A 19536-nucleotide genomic window follows, 5' to 3' on the forward strand; every position below is an offset into this window, starting at 1 on the left:
CATCTCCTGTGAGCTTATTTCTATTGTCTGTTTTTCTTTAAGACTGTTTAAATTGTTATTTACTTACATATTTATTTTTTAACTTTTTAACTGAAGGATAATTGCTTTACAGAGTTTTGTTGTCTTCTGTCATACATCAACAAGAATCAACCATAGGTACACTCATGTCCCCTCCCTCTCGAATTTCCCTCCCATGTCCCTCCCCCTCCCACCCTTCAGCCTATCACAGAGCCCCTGTTTGAGTTCCCTGAGTCACAAAGCAAATTCCCATTTGCTATCTATTTTACATTGTAAATTTCCACGTTACTCTATCCATACCACCCCCCTCTCTCCTCCCCTCTCCCATGTCCATAGGTCTGTTCTCTATGTCTGTTTCTCCATTGCTGCCCTGAAAATAAATTCATCAGAGCCATCTTTTTAGATTTCATATATATATGTGTCAGTACACCATATTTATTGTTTCTCTTTCTGACTTACTTCACTCTCTATTATAGGCTCTAGGTTCATCCACCTCATTAGAACTGATTTAAATGTGTTCCTTTTTATGCCTGAGTAGTATTTCATTGTATATTATGTACCACAGTTTCTTTATCCATTCATCTGTCAATGGATATCTAGGTTGCTTCCATGTTCTAGCTATTGTAAATAGCGCTGCAATGAGCATCAGGGTACATGTGTCTTTTTCAATTTTGGTTTCCTCAGGGTATATGCCTAGGAGTGGGATTACTGGGTCATATGGTAGTTTTATTCCTAGCTTTTTAGGGAATCTCCATACCATCTTCCATGGTGACTGTATTAGTTTACATTCCCACCAGTAATGCAAGAGTGTTCCCTATTATCTGTTTTCGATTTTGATCTTGTCCCTTGACGTGACTGATAATTTTTTAACTCAAAAGCCAGATATTGTATATGGAGAGTCATGGAGACTCTAGATGAAATTTTATTTTCCTCATAGGAAATTAAGAGTAGGAGGATGCTCACCTAATCCAATGAGAGTATGAACTGTTGAGAAGCTGAGTTTCAGTTTTTATAGGATATGGTCTATTTCTGGTTTGCCTTACTTCAGGGATCCCCAATAGAAAGCCTCAAGTAATTATCATAGACCTTCCAATTTTCATCTCACAGTTAGAACTGCCAAAAGCTGTTGCCTCATAAACACTTTCAGAATAACTTTTCTAAACAAGCACTGCATAGTTCCGTTCAGTCGCTCAGTCATGTCCGACTCTTTGGAACCCCATGGACTGCCGCACGCCAGGCCTCCCTGTCCATCATGAACTCCCGGAGCTTACTCAAACTCATGTCCATCAAGTTGGTGATGCCAACCAACCATCTCATCTCTGTCGTCCCCATCTCCTCCTGCCTTCAATCTTTCCCAGCATCGGGGTCTTTTCCAATGAATCAGTTCTTTGCATTAGGTGCCCAAAGTATTGGAGCTTCAGCTTCAGCATCAGTTCTTCCAATGAATATTCAGGACTGATTTCCTTTAGGATGGACTGGTTGGATCTCCTTGCAGTCAAGCACTGCATAAGAAAGGCTGAATTTCTTATAAATGACTCTGACACAATTAGGCTCCTTCACTGTTCTTCTCTGCAGTCAATCTATGTGTTCTTCAGAGAACAATTAGGAAAGCTGAAATACACAGGCACATATGTAATTGTGTAATTATGTCACACAAACATATCTATGAAATATAAATAAAAATAAATTTAGGGAAAAAATCCTAATTAATTAAGAAAACTGAAATGCAGACTACTTTTTCAGCTTTTCTAATTGTTCTCAGAAGGAAGGTTTTGTCCTATGGGAAACAACTCCCCTCCCTGTAGATCCTAAATTCCTCAAAAACAAAAACCAAAAAGGTGATACCTCCATACCACCATCTTGGGGCACACTGCCTGGCAGCTGGTAGGTGTCCAGTAAATAAATGATCTACTTCTTTTTGATGGCCCCTGAAAGAAAGCAAACTGGACATCCAGGAATGAACTCTTAGTGGACATTTGGTCTTTCATGCATTACTAGATATGTCAGACAATTCGTCTAACATCCTTCCTGCTTAATTTGCCCCACCCACAGCCCGTATAATCTACTCACTATCAGAGCAACTGATCTGATTCCCCCTTCAAGAATTTAAACAGAGAACATATGGTTGTTGTAGATCCTGGGGTTGAAAAAGTCTATAGACTCTCGGGTGGGCAGCCGTTTTGGAAAACAGGAAAGCAAATGGAGCAAGGGCAGAACCTGCAAAAGGAAGGTAGAGGATAGAGAACTTGATCTTGATGGCATTCTGGGTACCAAGAGGCTGATGTGTCATTTTCTAACCTTGCATTCAATCAGCTCTATATCCTTAAACCATCCCCACCTCTCTCCTGAATTAGCTTGAAGGAGTTTTCATCTTCAACGAATTGAGCCTAGGTTAGGATAACCACAGAGTCTTATTAAAGACAATACCAAAAGGAAAATGGACCTCTGAGGACCTTAGATTTCAGATCAGTGATGCCCATCATGGTCCAGAGCCTTACTACTCTAAGTGTGGTCCACTGACCACCAGCATCAATGTTACCTGAGAACTTGTCAGAACTACAGGATTGCAGGGGCCCCAACCCAGATCTACTGGATCAGAATCTGCTTTTAAACCCAAATTTCTTGAGTGAATCATATGCACTTTGAAGTGTGAGATGCACTGATGTGCACTGGGTTGAAATACTAAGTTGCCATTTGCTAGTTATGTGACCGTGGGCAAGTCACTTAACTTCCCCATTTGTTATGCCTGAGTTTCCCCATTTGTTATACAGGGATGATAATAAGTTGAGGATGAGTGTGAAGCCAGAAGGGTTAATATATGGAAAGTACTCAGAACAGTGCCTGAGACCTAATAAGCCATTTTTATTCATAAGACAGCTCCATAGAGCTTAGCTCCCTAGCTCCATAAGACAGCAACTTGGTTTCTTTTATTTCCTGCTCTAATTCCCACACCTAATTCTAGCATGGTCCTTTACTGTCAGCCCTGTGCCTCAGAGTGTGACTTTTTAGTTGTCCAAATGGTCCAGAAGAAAGAGTTCCTTGCCCTTGTGGCTTAATGTCTGCAGTCCCTTTGCCTTATTTGGGATCAAAGGTAATAAACAAGGTCTCCCCAGTGGACTTGTAGAGATGGGTATTGAAAGAACCAACAAGCTGGGATTCAAAGCTAAGGGGCTCTAAGCAAGGAGTGTGTGGAGGTTCCTCATTTCTCTCCAGTGTGGCTATTTTATGGGAAAGTACAGCAACCTTGTTTGGCATATGAAGATCAGCAACACTGGTCATAATCTTATCTGTTCCTACAAAGAAGAAAATTTTTACATGAATTCTGCCAGAGCTTTTGAAATCTTCCCAAGGTTCAGCGTAGCTATCTTATTTCAGCTGCTAATCCTGTGCTGTCTCAAAGTGAATGTGATACACTGTCCAGCCACACATGTCTGAGTCCAGAGATTCAGGCCAATGCCCTGCTCAAGGTGGCCTCTGTCTTGCCCCATGCTCGGAGCTCAGCCTCTCAGCCAAGAGCTAATGTGGGGCTGGGCAGCGTGCCCTCCTAGAGCAGGTTCATTACTCTAGATGCTGGGAATGATGCCAGCCCTGCCTCCCAGGGAGCCTTGCCTCTTCTATCCTTCCTGCATCCCGAAGTCTTGTGAGGGAGGGCTGTACAAGGACCACCTCCTCCCACAGGGTATGGGGCCTGGAAAGAGGATAGTAAAACTGATCAGGGAAGCAAAAGGAAGCCAAGTTTGGCCTCAGCACCAACCTACTCTTCTCAATATAGCTTTAGCAGAAACAAAGTGGGCATTTTGAGTTCTGACTCCTGTGCCCATTTATCAATGGGTCTGGGCCACAGTATAAAGAGAAAGCAAAGAGCACTCAAAAGCTAAGTCATCAGCTGACCTCTTGATGGCTCTGTAACTTTCTGGGGCCTCCAGCACTTGCTGGGCTGCCCTTCTGGTGAGGTGGTGGCCTGATAACAGGGACAGGCCATTCTGGGCTCCTCCCTGAGACAGCAGAATCAGATGAAATTTAGGAGGGGTGGGTTGTGACAGCCACCACACCTTGGCCCTCTGGTTGAAAGTGGTCGCAGGATCACACTGTCTGGAAGAACACAGCCCAGAGGCACCAAGACAAGATGATCCTATCAGCCTCGTGTCTGGAGGAAGCAGACTGGAGAGAAAGAATCTTAGTCAAGTATCCTGTGCTGGGCCCTGCGGGGAGACCACCATGCAGAGAGATGTGAAATCTGAGCCCCTTGATTTCCAACTCAGACAGAACATCCTGCAGACTCCCTTGGGTGGGGGGACAGATTTCACAGGCTGTGGCAGAGGGTGTCCCCCTGAGTTCACACCAAGACCCGGTGACAAAGGCCTTCAACTGAGGGACTTCCTGGCCCCTTCCTGGTCTCCCGTTCACCGAGGATACACACACCTTTATCTGAGCCTGCTTTGAAGGACTGACCCACCCCCCCCACCCCCAACCTCGTCATTCATGGAGCAGATGACTCAGGATCGTTAGAGGCCCTGGGAAAGGCCCCCTTTCTCCCAACATTCTTTCCCACCTGCTTACCTGTGCCCCCAACTCCTTTCACAAAGAATCCTATGATTAAAGGAGCTTAAATAACAACCAGGGGCTACATCCAAAGTGAGGAGCACATTTCTGACCCAGAACACCTTCTGGGAGGCAGGAGTTGGTAGAGGGAAGTGAGGGGAGGGCCTTGGTACACACAGGGCAGTGAGGGGGCCGGGGAGCAGCCCAGATGCAGGAAGGACTGGCCCCAAATTTGTGAGACATGCCTTTACCTTCCTGTTTCTACTACCTTCACTGAGTGCCCGAAGATCAAGGTTTTTAAAATGTTAGTGTACAGGAGAATTAATTAGGCCTCTTGGGGCCTCCTGAGGATTCCCAGGCATAACCCCTGAACTTCTGGTTCAAGTAATTTTGCGGGGAGGACCTGGGAATCTGTATGATTAAGGAGCACAAAGTTGTGGAAATTCTGAGGCTCGAAGTCCCAGGAAGCCTCATGGAGAAGGCCTGTCTCACACACTCCTAGGACAGAGAGAGATGAGTCCCCAGAGACATGGGAGAGGGGATTCAGGTCATGAGGAGCCAGACCCTAGGCCTCAATCTCCCTCCTAGTCCAGGTTAAGGTCCAAAATTCAAAACTCAACCAATGCTCTTCAATTTAATCCAGGGAAAACAAGAGTAACAGCATGATCTAAAGAATAAGACTATCACACAAGTGTTGTTTACAAAGGACTCCAAAAGAGCCCTTTAATAACATGTCTCAGTGCAGGGAAATATAAGGTGAAGAACACAGCTTTCAAGGAAGTTATTTTCAAAAGAGCAGACCATCTATAAAGGATGATGTGTCTCCCCAAAAGGCAGACTCAAACTTGGAAGCTGGAGAGAATTTGAGTCAGAAAGGCCTTCCTCTAGTGATTACCTAATATTTCATACCCTCTCTCCCTGCTGAATGCATTGCCTTATAATGCATCACTACACTTTTCTCATTGGTCTGGTTCATTATCCCCCTCTTCCAGCTGAAGAAAAGTTCTGTGCAGGCTCGAACTGCATCTGTTTTCATGTCCCAGAATACTTCTTAGTCCATAACAAGTCACAGTTACTTTGAACGAATGAAAGAATGGGATGACTATGATGCTGTATTGGTGGGTCAAGGTATCCCAGAGAAAGCTTGGTCCTGGGACCAACTTACATTGTAGAAAGCTGAGAAGAGAGACCAGCGCAGGGAGCTCAGGCCTACCCAGCACCTTGTTTCCCATGGAAGATCCACATCAGAAGCAAGGGGATAACACCAGCTCACCAGGCCTTTGGAGCGGACTTCTCTGGAGGGCTCTAACCTTGGAGCTGCTGGCTCTGGGTCTGTCTCGATCACTTTATGGCCAGAAAGTTCTTAGTTTCTTATAGAATGGAGGCGGGAAGCCCGCAGACCTTAAGCAGGCAACATTCTGCATAGAGTAACAGGAGAGAAAAATCTGCAAGGACCAGAGAAAGCTGTATTCTTTGCCTTGTATTTCTGCACACAGAGACATGTTATTTTTTTTTTTTTTGAGACATGTTATTAGGGGGCTCTTTTGGAGTTCTTTGTAAACAACACTTGTGTGATATGTTTATTCTTTAGGTCTTGCTGTTACTCTTGTTTTCCCTGGATTAAACTGAAGAGCATAGGTTGAGTTCTGAGTTCTAGTGATACGAAATATGCACAAGACTCTTAAATAAAATAAAGAGGAGTCAACACTTTTGCTCAAATTCAAAAATTAATATAGCCATTTCACTGACCTTTCTTATTCAATGATGAGATGGTTTCCCAAGGAAAAAAGTAAATGTAGCTGTGTCCTCACTATTTATAACTGACTCGGTGTTCTCAAGAAAGGCAACTAAAACCCAGAGAGACACAGAGACCACCTCTGTTTCTGCTCTCTGAAGTTTGCCTATTGCTTCCTTCCTCCCTTGACCCTCCAAGTCTCAGGCTGAAGGCGGTCTCTCTTGGGGCTTGGATAAAGCCATATATGTGCATAGGACCTTTGGGTGACCTGCGCTGATGGAGCAGCTGATGAGAAACAGAAAAGCTCCAACTTTGCTATTTTAAGCCACTCTTTCCTTTGCATTCACTCTAAGATAAATTCTAGAAAATACAGCAAAAGAGCAAGCAAAAACTCGTATTAAATAGACTTCCTATTGTGACAAGGCAGTGGGATCAGAACTATGCATTCTGAGATGGAAATCAGCTACAGAATACAAAGGCCATGTGTATTTAGAAAATATTAAAACTTAAGGTTGGTAAGTTTTACCAAGCCCTCTCCAGACACAACCCTGGGATAGATCTATGTATTGTCTTCTTTTAAAAAAAACGATTCATTTTTGGCTGTGGTGGATCTTTGCTGCTGCGTGGGGGCTTTCTCTAGTGGTGGAGTCTGGGCTTCTCACCGCAGTGGCTTCTCTGGTTGCAGGGCACAGGCCTAAGGCACACAGGCTCACATTGTTAGTTGTGGTGCAGGGGCTTAGTTTCCCCCTCACTCAGCATGTGGATCTTCCCGGAGGAGGGACTGAACCCATGTCCCCTGAACTGGCAGGCAGATTCTTAACCACTGGACCACCAGGAAGTCCCTGTATCTTATCTTCTTGCTACCACCTTCCACTCCTTGTTACTATTAATTAAAATGGCATTTTATTCAAAACCATAAGTGACTTGGATCACTCATTCAGTCCTTCATCTACAAAATCCGTTGTACTATGCACTGTGGCAGGCATGTGGGTGCATCCAAGAATTTCACAGGGAACCTTGAGACAAGGTCCCTGACCAGGGCCACTGCGGCTACCTTTCCTCTTATCACTGTCCACCGCAGCCCTCACCAACCACAAACATGCATCCAACTCCATTCCATTATTTGCAAATCCCTCTTCTCCCTCATCCATGCCTTTGCTCTGGCTGTTTCATCTCTTGACGTGGCATGGCCCATAGTCGCAGACCCTCCTCACCCTGTGGCCCCAGCGGAATGTCACATCCTCCGGGTGAATCTTTCCTGTTCCCCCAAGTATATAACCTTGTCTTTTCCTTACTCTCAAGCAAGTGTCAGCCTCCTCTATGGCCTTTTCAGACTTTTTACTAGCTATTTCAATAAAGTCTATCAAATATATACCCATATCGACATACCTCTTCTCCTCCAGATTGTGAGGTTGGGTCCCAGGACAGTGGGGATCAAACCTCCCCACAGGTACCTCTCTTTGGGTAAATCACAGGGATCACAGGCTCATAAACTGGGACTTCACACATGCTACTGAGTTTGTTCCAATCTCTTGAATTCTTCCAAGACCATGGCAGTTAGAATGAGGATAGACACAATGAAGGATTGTTTGAAGTTGTGTTTAAATTACACTCTGGTTGTCAATTTGTTCCCTTTGAGTATCTAGACCTGTTGACACTTTAAACATCATGATGTGAGCTTGCTTAATTAAGCAGTAGCACTAAATGTTTAGTTAATCTCATTCCTAATTATCTGCTCTGTGTCTCTGGGGAAAAAGGAATTATTTAATTTCTTCCACTGAAACTTGAAATATTGATTCCCTGTGGTGGTACTTTCAGATCCAGTTATTAAATTTTCTCTAATTTTTCAGGGTTAAATAGATAAGAAATTATAATTTCATCTTTTCCCCTAAATACATTTAGGGTAAACACAGTTTTCCATTTTCTTTGTCCACTTGTAACATTTAAAGCTCACTTATATAATCTGAAGTCAGATAACAACATGGTTTGTTAAAACATGTTATTTGGGGTTAGACTGAAATACTGTTTAAATTGCAGGAGACAGCTCTTGCAAATTGCTTCCATTATTAGCATTTTCACCGTTAATGAAAACATCTCCATCTGAAAGGAAGGAGATTCAATTCTGCTTAGAATATCAGACTGCTTCTGAGTCTGTGGGTGGCAGAACCAGGCTGAAAAGCCATTGATGATAATTTTGTACAAAGCTTGGAGAACCAAGAACGGAAGCTGTTCTACCCCTAAGAATGGAGGCCTAAACGAATGAGAGCATCACTCTGGAGAACCCTGGGGTCCACACTCCCTGGTGGGAAGGGCCCATGTGGGACCCTCACGCAGAGCCCCTGACTGGCCTGTGTCAACAACTGTTAGGGACATGTGGTACCCAGGACTCTGCCAGAGCCCGTCGTTAACCAGGAGCCCCAGGGACCTTCGGGCTTCATCTTGGAAACTCTCCTAAAGAAAATCCAGGCTTAGGAGCTGGTCTACCCACTCACGGCTGTCCTCGTGATTAAAACTATCCAGGGTCTGCAAGTCCTGAGAGAGAGCAGGCTGATCGGTGCACAAAGGAGGACAAACGTGGGAGGTCGTTGGGACATCAAACAGGATGGCAAAGGGCAAAGGTACAAAGGCAGAGACACCCCCAAAGCTTGGGGAGCAGAGGCAGCAAAAGGAGGTCAAGGGACGATTAGAGAAAGCAGGCACAACGTACAACCAGCAAGCACCCGGATGCAGGGACGCCGGGCAGACAGGGTGAAGGGTGTGCGGAGAGGCTTAATGAAGACAGGGAGCTTCCTTTATAAACTGCCCGCCTCAGGCACTACGAGTACCAGTCAGCGCTGAGTGTGCAGGACAAACGCAGCATCAGATGCTGTAATACCTTTGTGTCTACAGGGACAGTGTAAGTAAACTTCAGAAAGTATCATGATTTGTGAAAAAATTGATTACAAGTAGTTAAAATTCATTGTTTTGCACCTAGACGACAGATGTAGCCCCCTAAAATAGCAAATCTTCACCTCAATTTGTAAGTGATCTTGGAATCTACCCCAAAGAGAACAGCTTGTCTCCACGCCTAGGGATATGTTATGCTCTGTGTTTAGAACAGAAATCCTTTTTAAGGCTGTTGGACCCAACTACTTAAAAAGCAAAATTATTATTTATTTCTTTTGGCCTAAAGGAACCAAGAGCATTTGGAAAACTCTGTATTCATCAATCTATAAAGCCTCCAACTCAGAAAACCCTGAACCTCCCAACCATCAATAAGGCTACCCTTAAGAGACCCTGATGAACAGCTTCATCTCCCTGTTAGAAATTACCCCAAACCACTGCCCATGTCCCCTCTGTTCCCATCCTGACTTCCCTGTTCCATCAACTCCAGCCTCGCTCTGCCTATTCAGTGCTGGGCATGCGGCACTCCAGACTGGACCTCCCATATCCTTGGTGTTGGCCAGGGCAGGACTGTGTAGTTCACGTCCTCCTGTCTCACCTGGCAATGAGACCCGCCCCTGCATCTGACCTGCTCATGATGAATGAGCCAGAAGCTGTTTCCTAGAGATCTTTTTTTTTTTCCCTACCATCAAAATATTTATTGGAACCAAAGGAAAGAGAACAGAGATGTTAGGAAGGCAAATCAAATTGCAGATTGGAAGATGGGGTAGAGCAAGATGTAGGGTGGAGGGGGCACTTCAAATTCCACAAGAGGGGTCCCTGTGGTCTGGGCTGGAGAGAGGCCCTTCACCCCACCCTGGCAGTGAAGATCCCCCACTCACCTCTCCCATCTCATATCCATCCTGGGGGCAGCTGGGGCCCTGCAGTGACCCCATAGGGAGGGACCACCCCTTCAATCCACCCACGGCCATCAGTCAGTCTGTCTTCCTTCCTCATTTTCCCAATAAAGAGGACACAGGGCTTATCTGGCAACCAGAATCAAGCCAATGCACCTCCTTCCTGCCTGGAACATCTCTGAATTTCCCAGTCGATGGGACTGTCTGGGCTCTGTGAAGAAGCTGCTGCTCTCCTACTGAAAAGACTTTGCCCTTTCCAGACAGCCATGGGGTTGGCCCAGAGGAGCCCATTCCAGACACCAAGCCAAGCTAGCTCCATCTGCTGCCCCAAATACTGGTGCTTCCCGGGGCTCCTCGCCTTGGCCCCTGCCCCCTGGAAATCAACTCACCCCCTGGTGAGTTCATCTGCCTGACTGCGATTCAGTTCTCACAAGCCAGATCAGATGGGCCCTCCAGCTCCACATTTCTGTGTACTTACTGGCCATCAGTGCGGGGCGGCCTCCACCCAGCTCACTCTCAATTTCCCTGCAGACGAGCTCCATCTCAAATGCTCCCTTTGTCAGTCCTGGGCACCACCCTGGGCACACTGAGTTACTCTCCTGGGTATCATCCCAAAGTTTTCTCCCTTGCCGCATCCGGTTATTAAAGACATCTTATTTGACCTCTAATGTCTCTCCATTCCTACTACCAAATTTGGCATCATCTCAAGCCTGTGCAATGGGCTTCCCTGGTGGCTCAGATGGTAAAGAATATGCCTGCAATGCAGGAGATGAGGGTTCCATCCCTGGGTTAGGAAGATCCCCTGGATAAGGGAACGGCAACCCATTCCAGTATTTTGCCTGGAGAATTCCATGGACAGAAGAGCCTGGCAGGCTACAATACATAGGGTCTAAAAGAGTCGGACATGACTGAGCAACTAACACTTTCACAAAGCCCATGCAACCCCAAAAGACTGCCTCTTCACTCTGTAGCCTGGTCCCCCTAGAGGGGTCTGTCAAAAGACTTTATATGCTTCACGGACTTGCCAAGGACTAAAGAAAAGATTCTCCAAAAAATGCCTGATGATAAAATCACCTAGTTTGCTAAGTCAATTCATTTGTGTCCTACTCTTTGCGATTCTATGGACTGTAGACCTCCATGGAATTCTACATGCCATGCCCTCCTGCAGGGGATCTTCTCGACCCAGGGATCAAACCTGCATCTCTTACATCTCCTACATTGACAGGTGGGTTCTTTATCACTAGCGCCACCTAACAAGCCCCCAAAATCACCTAGACTGGGTGTTAAATATTCAAATTCCAACCCAGGCTGAATAGACTAGAATCTCTAGGGTAGATACTTCAGAATCTGGCTTTGGTGCTGAGAACACTAGCTTACAAAATCAAGTGTAAATTCTTTGACGTTCAGTACAGTCCCCTCCACCATCAGCCCAGCCTGCTTCCCCTATACCCAGTGCCACCTCCACCTCCCAGTTCAGACTCCAGCAGTCCTGACTCACTGCTGTGGGATGCCCTACCCACCAAGATGCCACCTCATCTCATTCCCTGCCCCACATAAACAGCCAATGTCAGCTCAAGCACTGCCCACTCCTCATCCTTAGGGGCCTCCTACGCTTTCACACAATGCTCCATGCACACTTTATCACTGCACCTGACACCATGACATCATATCTGCTTCTGTATCTGCCACCCTATAGACAGATCCACCCTGTGTCCCCAAGTTTCCAGCACAGCAAGGTACGGAGCAGGTGCTCCATAAAATAAATCCCCACTGAGAGAGGAATAAACAAACCCACCAAGCACTCTAGTCCATATGCAATTCACTGAGCCCAGCAAAGCTTCCTCAGCTAAACTGTTCATTTCTCTGAAGGCTGCCACTCATTTTATTATCACGTTTGCTATTCTCTTCTAAATCGAATCTATCTTTCTACAAATGAGGTTCCCCAAATAGACTGTGTAGTCCACATTAGTGTCTCCCCAGAAGAGTACACATAACACAACCAACTTCCTTCTTAGGGACACCAGGCCAGTTTATACATGGATGGAAATAACATGGGCTGTCCGCTTTGCCATATCACCCTGAAGTGGTGGTTTAGTCGCTAAGTTGTATCCAACTCTTGTGATCCCAAGGACTGTAGCCCATCAGGCTCCTCTATCCATGGGACTTTCCAGGCAAGAATACTGGAGTGGGTAGCCATTTCCTTCTCCAGGGAATCTTCCCAACCCAGAGATCAAACCCAGGTCTCCTGCATTAGAGGTGGATTCTTTACCTACTGAGCCACCAGGGAAGCCCCCTGTCACCCTACAGATGAGCATCTAATTTGCCACTGATGCCACCAAAGTCCCTGCATGGCGAGCCTCCTATGGACTCTCCACCACTGCCTGTGAGTTGTTTCCCCTAGATGTGTATCACTCTGCCATTTGCCAAACTGAATCTCATTCTGTTACATCCTGCTTGTATTACTCACCTCTTTGGATTCCCATTTGTTATGTTTTACTCCTTGTTGATGTTAAGAACAGTTCCCAGTTTTGTATTTTATGTAAAGTTCATTAAGGTGATGTGTCTACCCTTTTCAAATCATTGATGAAACAATTAAATGAAATCAAACCTAACATCCACCCTCCTGGAAACCTCTCCAGAGGGTTCCAGCACCACGTGTCACTTAGGGCTCTTGGATCCAGGTTCTCTGCAGGCAGGGCTTCTGGCTCACTGAAATGGTCACATGGAACAAGCAACTGAAGAAACTGCATGACATTCTTGGCCTTTCCTCCTACCTCCGCATGGTAAACTGACACTGACAAGTTCATGGGAAGTGACAGATTCTCTAAAATAAGACAAGCACGACTCCAGTCGCCTAGAGGGTCACACGTGTTCATTCTTCATTATTTATCATCTTCTTTGGAAGATGATAACTATCATCTTCTAGAATCAGGAATCCCCCTCCATGGTCTCATACATATGTGGTTTTCACACAAACCCCAATAATCTTTCCCATTCTTCAAAATCCCCGATTCTCCATCATACTTTAATAACTTGTTCAGTTAAAACATAAAATGACAACTTATGTTTTGCCCCAAATTAATTCAGCCTATATTTTTTAGCTACACCCTTTCAGAGATGTCCTCAGTAAAAACTCCAGGACAAATTCATTTTTCCAATAATTTGCTACTTATTTTTTTAGTCACCTCAACACACATGCTCAAGGACTTAATCCGATTTTGGAGAAACTCAAAAACACACACAGACAAAATAAAGCAAATAAAACTGCAATTGTTGGAGTAGATTGCTTATTTGGTCTGGTTTTAAATTTTTGTTCAGATTTCTCATTTTGCATGACACTGGGAAAGCACTCTGCAACCACATGGCTAAGGAGCTGGACTGTGTCAAGAGACACCATCTTAGGGACACAGCAGGAATGTGACCAGTTGCAGTTTATAGACAATTCCCTGGACACCCCCTTGTAACTCCACCCCTCCTCTCACACTCAGAAGGGCAGATCAAAGTACCGAGAAGTGGGGGAAAGAGATTAATTCCAGTGTAGTTGCGCAAACCACCTTAAGTTTCTGTAACATGTAACCAAATAAATGTTATAGAAGGAACCCAACTTCGTTCACTGAAGGGACACACATGAAATAATGGACATGCCGACAGCACTCACTTGAATGCAAGGAACCTTTTTATCTATTCTAATTGGCAGAGAGTCATTACTGCCCAGAGATTTACTACAGGGCTCCAAGAATATACTGGGACATAAAAATTAAAAGGGTATACGTAAGATCATATGTTTCAGAGCCAAGTGAAATCCAGACTGGATTCTCTTCTCAGCCTGTGGTCATCTGATTTTTCTATTTTCTGTGCCAAAACACATATTTATATTAATAGTCATTTGTTTTCTTGAATTAATTTGCTAAAGAGAAAAAGTGCACAACATTTCAGATAATACATCATTCCATGCTTAAGAATGTGAAAATAAGCAAACTCCAAAGACAAATGAAATTGGGCCATCCATGTAAATTATTTACTTTAACATATGCATGCTCAGTTGCTCAGTTGTGTTCTGACTCTTGCGACCCATAGACTGTAGCCCACCAGGCTCCTCTCTCCGTGGGATTTTTCCACAGAGTGGAAATGGAGTGGGTTGCCATTTCCTCCTTCTGGGGATCTTCCCAACCCAGGGATCGAACCTGCGTCTCCTGTTTGGCAGGCAGATTCTTCACCACTGAGTCATCAGGGAAGCCGTTGGATAACATACAGGATATTAAAAATGCCTGTTCACAACTGAGTTCTATCCCTTTAACAGCATCATTATTGCTTTTAATATTAAATGACATGTATAAAATAAAACTAGATTCTTTTTCACACTTTGGGTCATCAGGTTTATTTTGTGGTTCTCTTGATTTTCTACCAGGCCAAATTCATGTGCAAAGCAATCAAAGATGTAATTTTAGCACACAATAACAAGTCTTATTAAAACTGCGATAGGTGGCTTCTTGAATGGAACATCAGTGGTAAAAAATGATAACCATTGGGAAACTCCCTGGTGATCCAGTGGTAAGGACTCAATGCTTTCACTGCCTGGGTCCAGGTTCAATCCTTGGTCAGGGAACTAGGATCCTACAAGCCACACATGGGAACTCCACCAAAAAAAAAAAAAAAAAGGCTAACCCTCAAATATAGCATTTGGTAGCTAAGATGTTTCAGAACACGGCCCATTCCTCTTATCTGTTTCCAGAAAGGGAGGGCCACCTCTGGTCCCTTGCCCACTTTTGGATGAATTTCTGAGTGAGCTGTTCCCTAAGGCTTGAATCAGTTCCTCTGGGTGATGGATCAGTGCCACCAGGCTGCCCTGCTCTGAGGCCTGGCAATTCACATCAAGACCTCCCAATGTGTGCCTCCTCTCAAAGGCATCCGGCACTCCCATCCCCAGGCAAAGCAATCAAGGCAGTGCAGATCTGAGCTGGAGGCAAATGAAGCACACAGCCAGTCCCATCTTCCAGGTACAAAACAAGTTTGCCCAGGGGCAGGTTGGCCGGCATGGGGCCAGACACCTTCTGTCCTGACTTTACGTCTATAGCACAAGTCAGTCCCAGCATCCATGTAAAGACCTATCCTCATTCTCTTGGCCTGGATCATACAGCCATGGCCCTTAGAGTCCAGAAAGATCTATTCTAGCTCAGTAGGACTGTCCTGGAGGCCACTGCTTGGCCAGCTGGAGGGAGACCCTCTGACTTGCCCCCTTCCCCTCTCCCCAGAGAGAAGACATATTCTTACCTCTCATTTCTGTCCCTGAGGAACCATTGGACCAAGCTGTCCACTTATTCCTGTGCTTGCTGATTTCCTGGACTTTGCAGACATAATGCCCTTGATCTGTTGGCTGGAGGGTCAAGACAGACAGCGTGTAGAGCGTCCCACGCCGCTCCTCAAGGAGGCGCAGCCTCTGCCGGTAGGCGCTGCGGCTGAAATTCCCATAGTACTGCACCACCCGGAGCTTGGTCATCTTAACCATCAGGGCTTCCTGGGAGTCTGGTCGCGCAAAGAACCAGCGCACAGCCAGCAAGCTGTCCTTTCGCCTCTTCTGGGAGACGTGGCAGAGAAGTGTGGCATTTTCCCCCTCCAGGTAGTCAACCACGGGCCCCGGGGACACAGTGACATTGAGGGCTCCACAGACCTCTGCAGAGAAAAAATGAAGGAAGAAAATGAGGAGGGCCACCGCCATTTCCCAGGTGAGTACACACAGCATCTTCTCTCAAGGAGCCAGAGTGATGTGCATGGCCAGAGAAGCGGGCCACCTCCACCCTTCTATGCTCACTCTGCCTTCAAGAAGGAGCCCTCCTTGGGGCATGGAGTGAGTCTCTGTGGGCCCCCACATCCTCAACCTATGAGATGATCCCCTGCAAGTGGGATGTCACTGATCACCTGGCCTAGATGCTTTTCTTATTTTTAGTTAGTTGCTGATATAAAATTCAGGAGATTTCACATAAAGATTTAAATTTGGGGAAGCTCTTAAAAATATCCAACTTACATCAAATCTACCTTTCCTACCTGCCTCCCCAAGGCCTGCTTCAATCAGTTTTATCACCTCCCTGAGGAGGCAATACTATGGCCCCCTTCCCTGTCTCAGCTATTTCAGGTGTAACCAAGGCAGATTTTCAGTTCTGGTCAGGCGAGTGTTAAACTAGTACCAGGGAGCTGGAATGACAGAGGTGCCTCGGTTTCTTACTCCAAGTCTCTTAGGACCATGATCCACGGTCTAACAGCTGAACTGCAGGAATAAAGAGCCAACGAGCCCAGGAGCAAAGAGGGGTACCAGACTCGCCCAACAACCCAAAATGTGGTCCAGGAAACAAGGCCCAGGTCGAATTCTTGTCCTTTGGTCTCAGGGCTGACTCTCACCAGCCATGGTTCTACTCCAAGCTGACATTTGAGGGTGCCACCCCCTGTCCACTCAAGATCAGCCAGCCCAGCCACCCTTGCCAAGGTCTTCTCCCAGTAGACACACCACACGGCGTCTGCAGGGATTACATATTGCAGCCATGCAGCCCGGGAGCTCACGAGTGCAGCCTCCCCCTGGCAGGCAGAGTCCAGGAAGGACAGGATGCCCAGAGCCTCCTACTGTCCAAGCTGGGTTGTCTTCTCAGCAGGCCCCACATCATCATCCCTGCGCTGCCCAGCAGGCAACTCCAGGAAGCATCATGCCCTACTGCACGAGCAGGTGTCCCCAAGGTCATCCCAAACTACTAATAGTCCCCAAATACCACCTCTTGGTCACATAAGGGGACTTGGGGGCCTTGATGGCAGAGTCCTCCAAGACTTTGAACCCTGGTCAGTGCTACAGGTAAGCAAGGAGGAAGGATGAAAAAGAGAGTAAAGATTTGGACCTTCCACTGTGAAGAGGCTGTGAGTCAACAAGGTGAGGCCCTATGTGTGCTGGGGGTGACAGGGAGAGTTTAACACAAACAGTATCCTTCATTGTAAAAATTCAGGCAATAAGCTCCTCCTTGCATATGGTTTCCACATAGTTTCCACTATTCATTTAATAAACTGAACATCTCAAGAGATATCACTTGAGAGTCAATTTTCTTTTGTTTCTCAGCTCTTAAAAGCCAGGCCACCAGGACACTCCAGGATACTCCAAGATCCTTAACTTAATCATATCCATAAAGTGCCTTTTAAGCTGTATTCACAGTTCCAGGGATCAGGATGCAGACATTTTTGGGGGTCATTATTCAGCTAGCAGCACTGTGATAGTCTTTTGTTACCATTAAAAAAAATAGATGAAAATGAATTCAGAAGGAAAAGATGGATGCTTGGCTGGACTCAGCTCATTGTGAACAAGAATGAGGTCTTCTGTGTTTACAGTGGCAAAGCCAAAGCCACCCAGGGAGACACTCGGGAATGCAGATCAACAGGTACCCAAGGAAGGCACACTCCCCCTAGTAACAATCTCACTATCTACACAAGTCACTCACACAGGACAAAAGAGGGACTGCCCTCACCGTTTCCCTGCAGCTCACCCACCAGCCCACACACCACGTTATATTAGACCAAAAGCATTTTCCCCAAAGCCCGCTCAGGCCCCATGCTGGGAACTCCCTGAAGAGCACAGAAATGCCAGGCTGACCCCACTTCAACAGCTGCCCAAGCGGAGAGCAGCAGAGATGAAGCAGCTGGCTTCCAGAACTGAAGTCCCGCTCTGCCCGCCCCCATGGTCTCCCCACTGGAGGCAAAGAGAGCTGGGAAGTCAGGAAATTGAAACAACGTGGATGGGATGAGAGCACAGCCGGGACCCCACACCCTCGTCTCCTCCTATTAACGCTGCATGAAGGCGGGATTATTTATAGTGACTGAAACCAGGAGAACACGCCAAGCGCTCTGGTCCTCATGGGAGGCCAGATTCCATCCTGGAGGCAAACTAGTAACTCTTCCACTTCTGCAGCTCAGGCCAAGTCAGCAGCTCCCAGGAAAGGGAGCAAACTGCACCGTCTTCCCCAATTAAAGATGGAAATGCCTCTCTGCCTTCAGTTAGCCCCTCTTTTACAAATGGCCCAAACATGTCACTCCCACTGAAGTGCAAAGACCCCTGCTATGGGCTGAACAGTGTCCCCCACAAATTCCTATACTGAAGCCCTAATCCCCAGGAGCTCCGAATGGAACTGTATTGGAGAGAGAACCTTTAGTGAGATGACCAAGTTAAAATGAGGCCCTTAGGAAGGACGCCAATCCAACATGTTGGCATTGTTTAGTCACTAAGTCATGTCTAACTCTTTTGCGAGCCCATGGACTATAACCCACCAGGTTCCTCTGTCCATGGGACTTCCCAGGCAAGAATACTGGAGTGGGTTGCCATTTCCTTTTCCAATCCAACATGACTGGTGTCCTTATAAGAAGAGATTAGGGAGCAGACACAGAGGAAAGATCATGTAAACACATAAGGAGAAGAGGCCAAGGAGAGAGGCCTCAGAAGATAGCAGCGCTGCAGACTTCTGGCCTCCGGAGCTGAGAAACTAAACTCTGTTGTCGAAGCCCCCAGTCTGTGGCACTTTGTGATGGCGGCCCCAGGGAAGCAATACAACCTTCCTCTCAGGAAGGCTCATTTCAGCCCTAGTCTTACCACCAGCCCAGATATTTACCCCTACTTTCAACATGAGAGTATGGGGGTGTGACTGAAACGATAATGCCCACAGGTTCCTCGGGGCATTAAGCTTTGTTAAAAGACACAGGATCTCAGGCTGTGTGGCTCCCCACGCATGCAGTGACCTTTCTCAGAAAGCCACTGCCCCAGGTAACGCCCTCCCCTCTACACTGGAAATGACTACCTCAAGCCCAAGGAACAGAACTCAGCCCAAAGGCAGTTGTGAGAAGTGGCAATGCTCCAGGGAGGGAGAAAACGCAGGTAGAGGACCCAGTGCCTTGCAGATGGTTGCTTAGCTGGATGTTTAAATGCTAGAGGAGAGCATCATCCAGCTTCTGCCCATGGCAATTATCAGGCCCCATATGGTTCAACAAAGAAACTGCAGAGTGGCCAAGAGTTATGCAGTACAGACAGGCTGACCAGAGTGTGGTGCTAGGGAGGGGCCCAAGCCTTTCCCCTCTGGGTCTCAATCTGAACAGAGAATCCACACCCTGTAGGGCAGAGGGGCAAAGCAGGCAACATGGACCAAGCCAGCTACCAGACTGGAGAGTCAGGTGTCACTAGACCCTCTGACACCATACAAGGTAAGGGAGTAGCCCCGGGCCGGGCAGAGTCTCCGCCCTCCCGGCAGAGGAGGAAGTACTGAAGTCACTCTGTGCTGGAGAACTAAATTTCTTGCTTTCTTGTCCTGCACTGCAGGGAAGTGAGCTGGGAGGAGGCCCCCCAGCCCCACCCCCACCCCGGCCACCTCCACATTCAGTGCTCCGCTTCCTCTAGTTTACACCCTAGCTTATGCTTTGTTCACTTAATCACTTGACAAATAGTTGCTG

General features: G+C 46.5%; 1 protein-coding gene across 2 annotated transcripts in view; it reads right to left on the bottom strand.

Annotated features, from left to right (window-relative positions):
- The window catches only part of VSTM4 (V-set and transmembrane domain containing 4), an 81221-nt gene that overhangs the window by 57558 nt on the left and 4127 nt on the right, over window positions 1-19536 (bottom strand). For both annotated transcript variants that reach the window (XM_070471010.1, XM_070471009.1), the window contains exon 2: window positions 15346-15744. In XM_070471010.1, the coding sequence (XP_070327111.1) occupies window positions 15346-15744 (399 nt within the window). The remainder of the gene's footprint in view (window positions 1-15345; window positions 15745-19536) is intronic.

This window comes from Odocoileus virginianus, chromosome 7, assembly GCF_023699985.2.
Source record: "Odocoileus virginianus isolate 20LAN1187 ecotype Illinois chromosome 7, Ovbor_1.2, whole genome shotgun sequence".
Classification (NCBI taxonomy): Eukaryota; Metazoa; Chordata; class Mammalia; order Artiodactyla; family Cervidae; genus Odocoileus; species Odocoileus virginianus.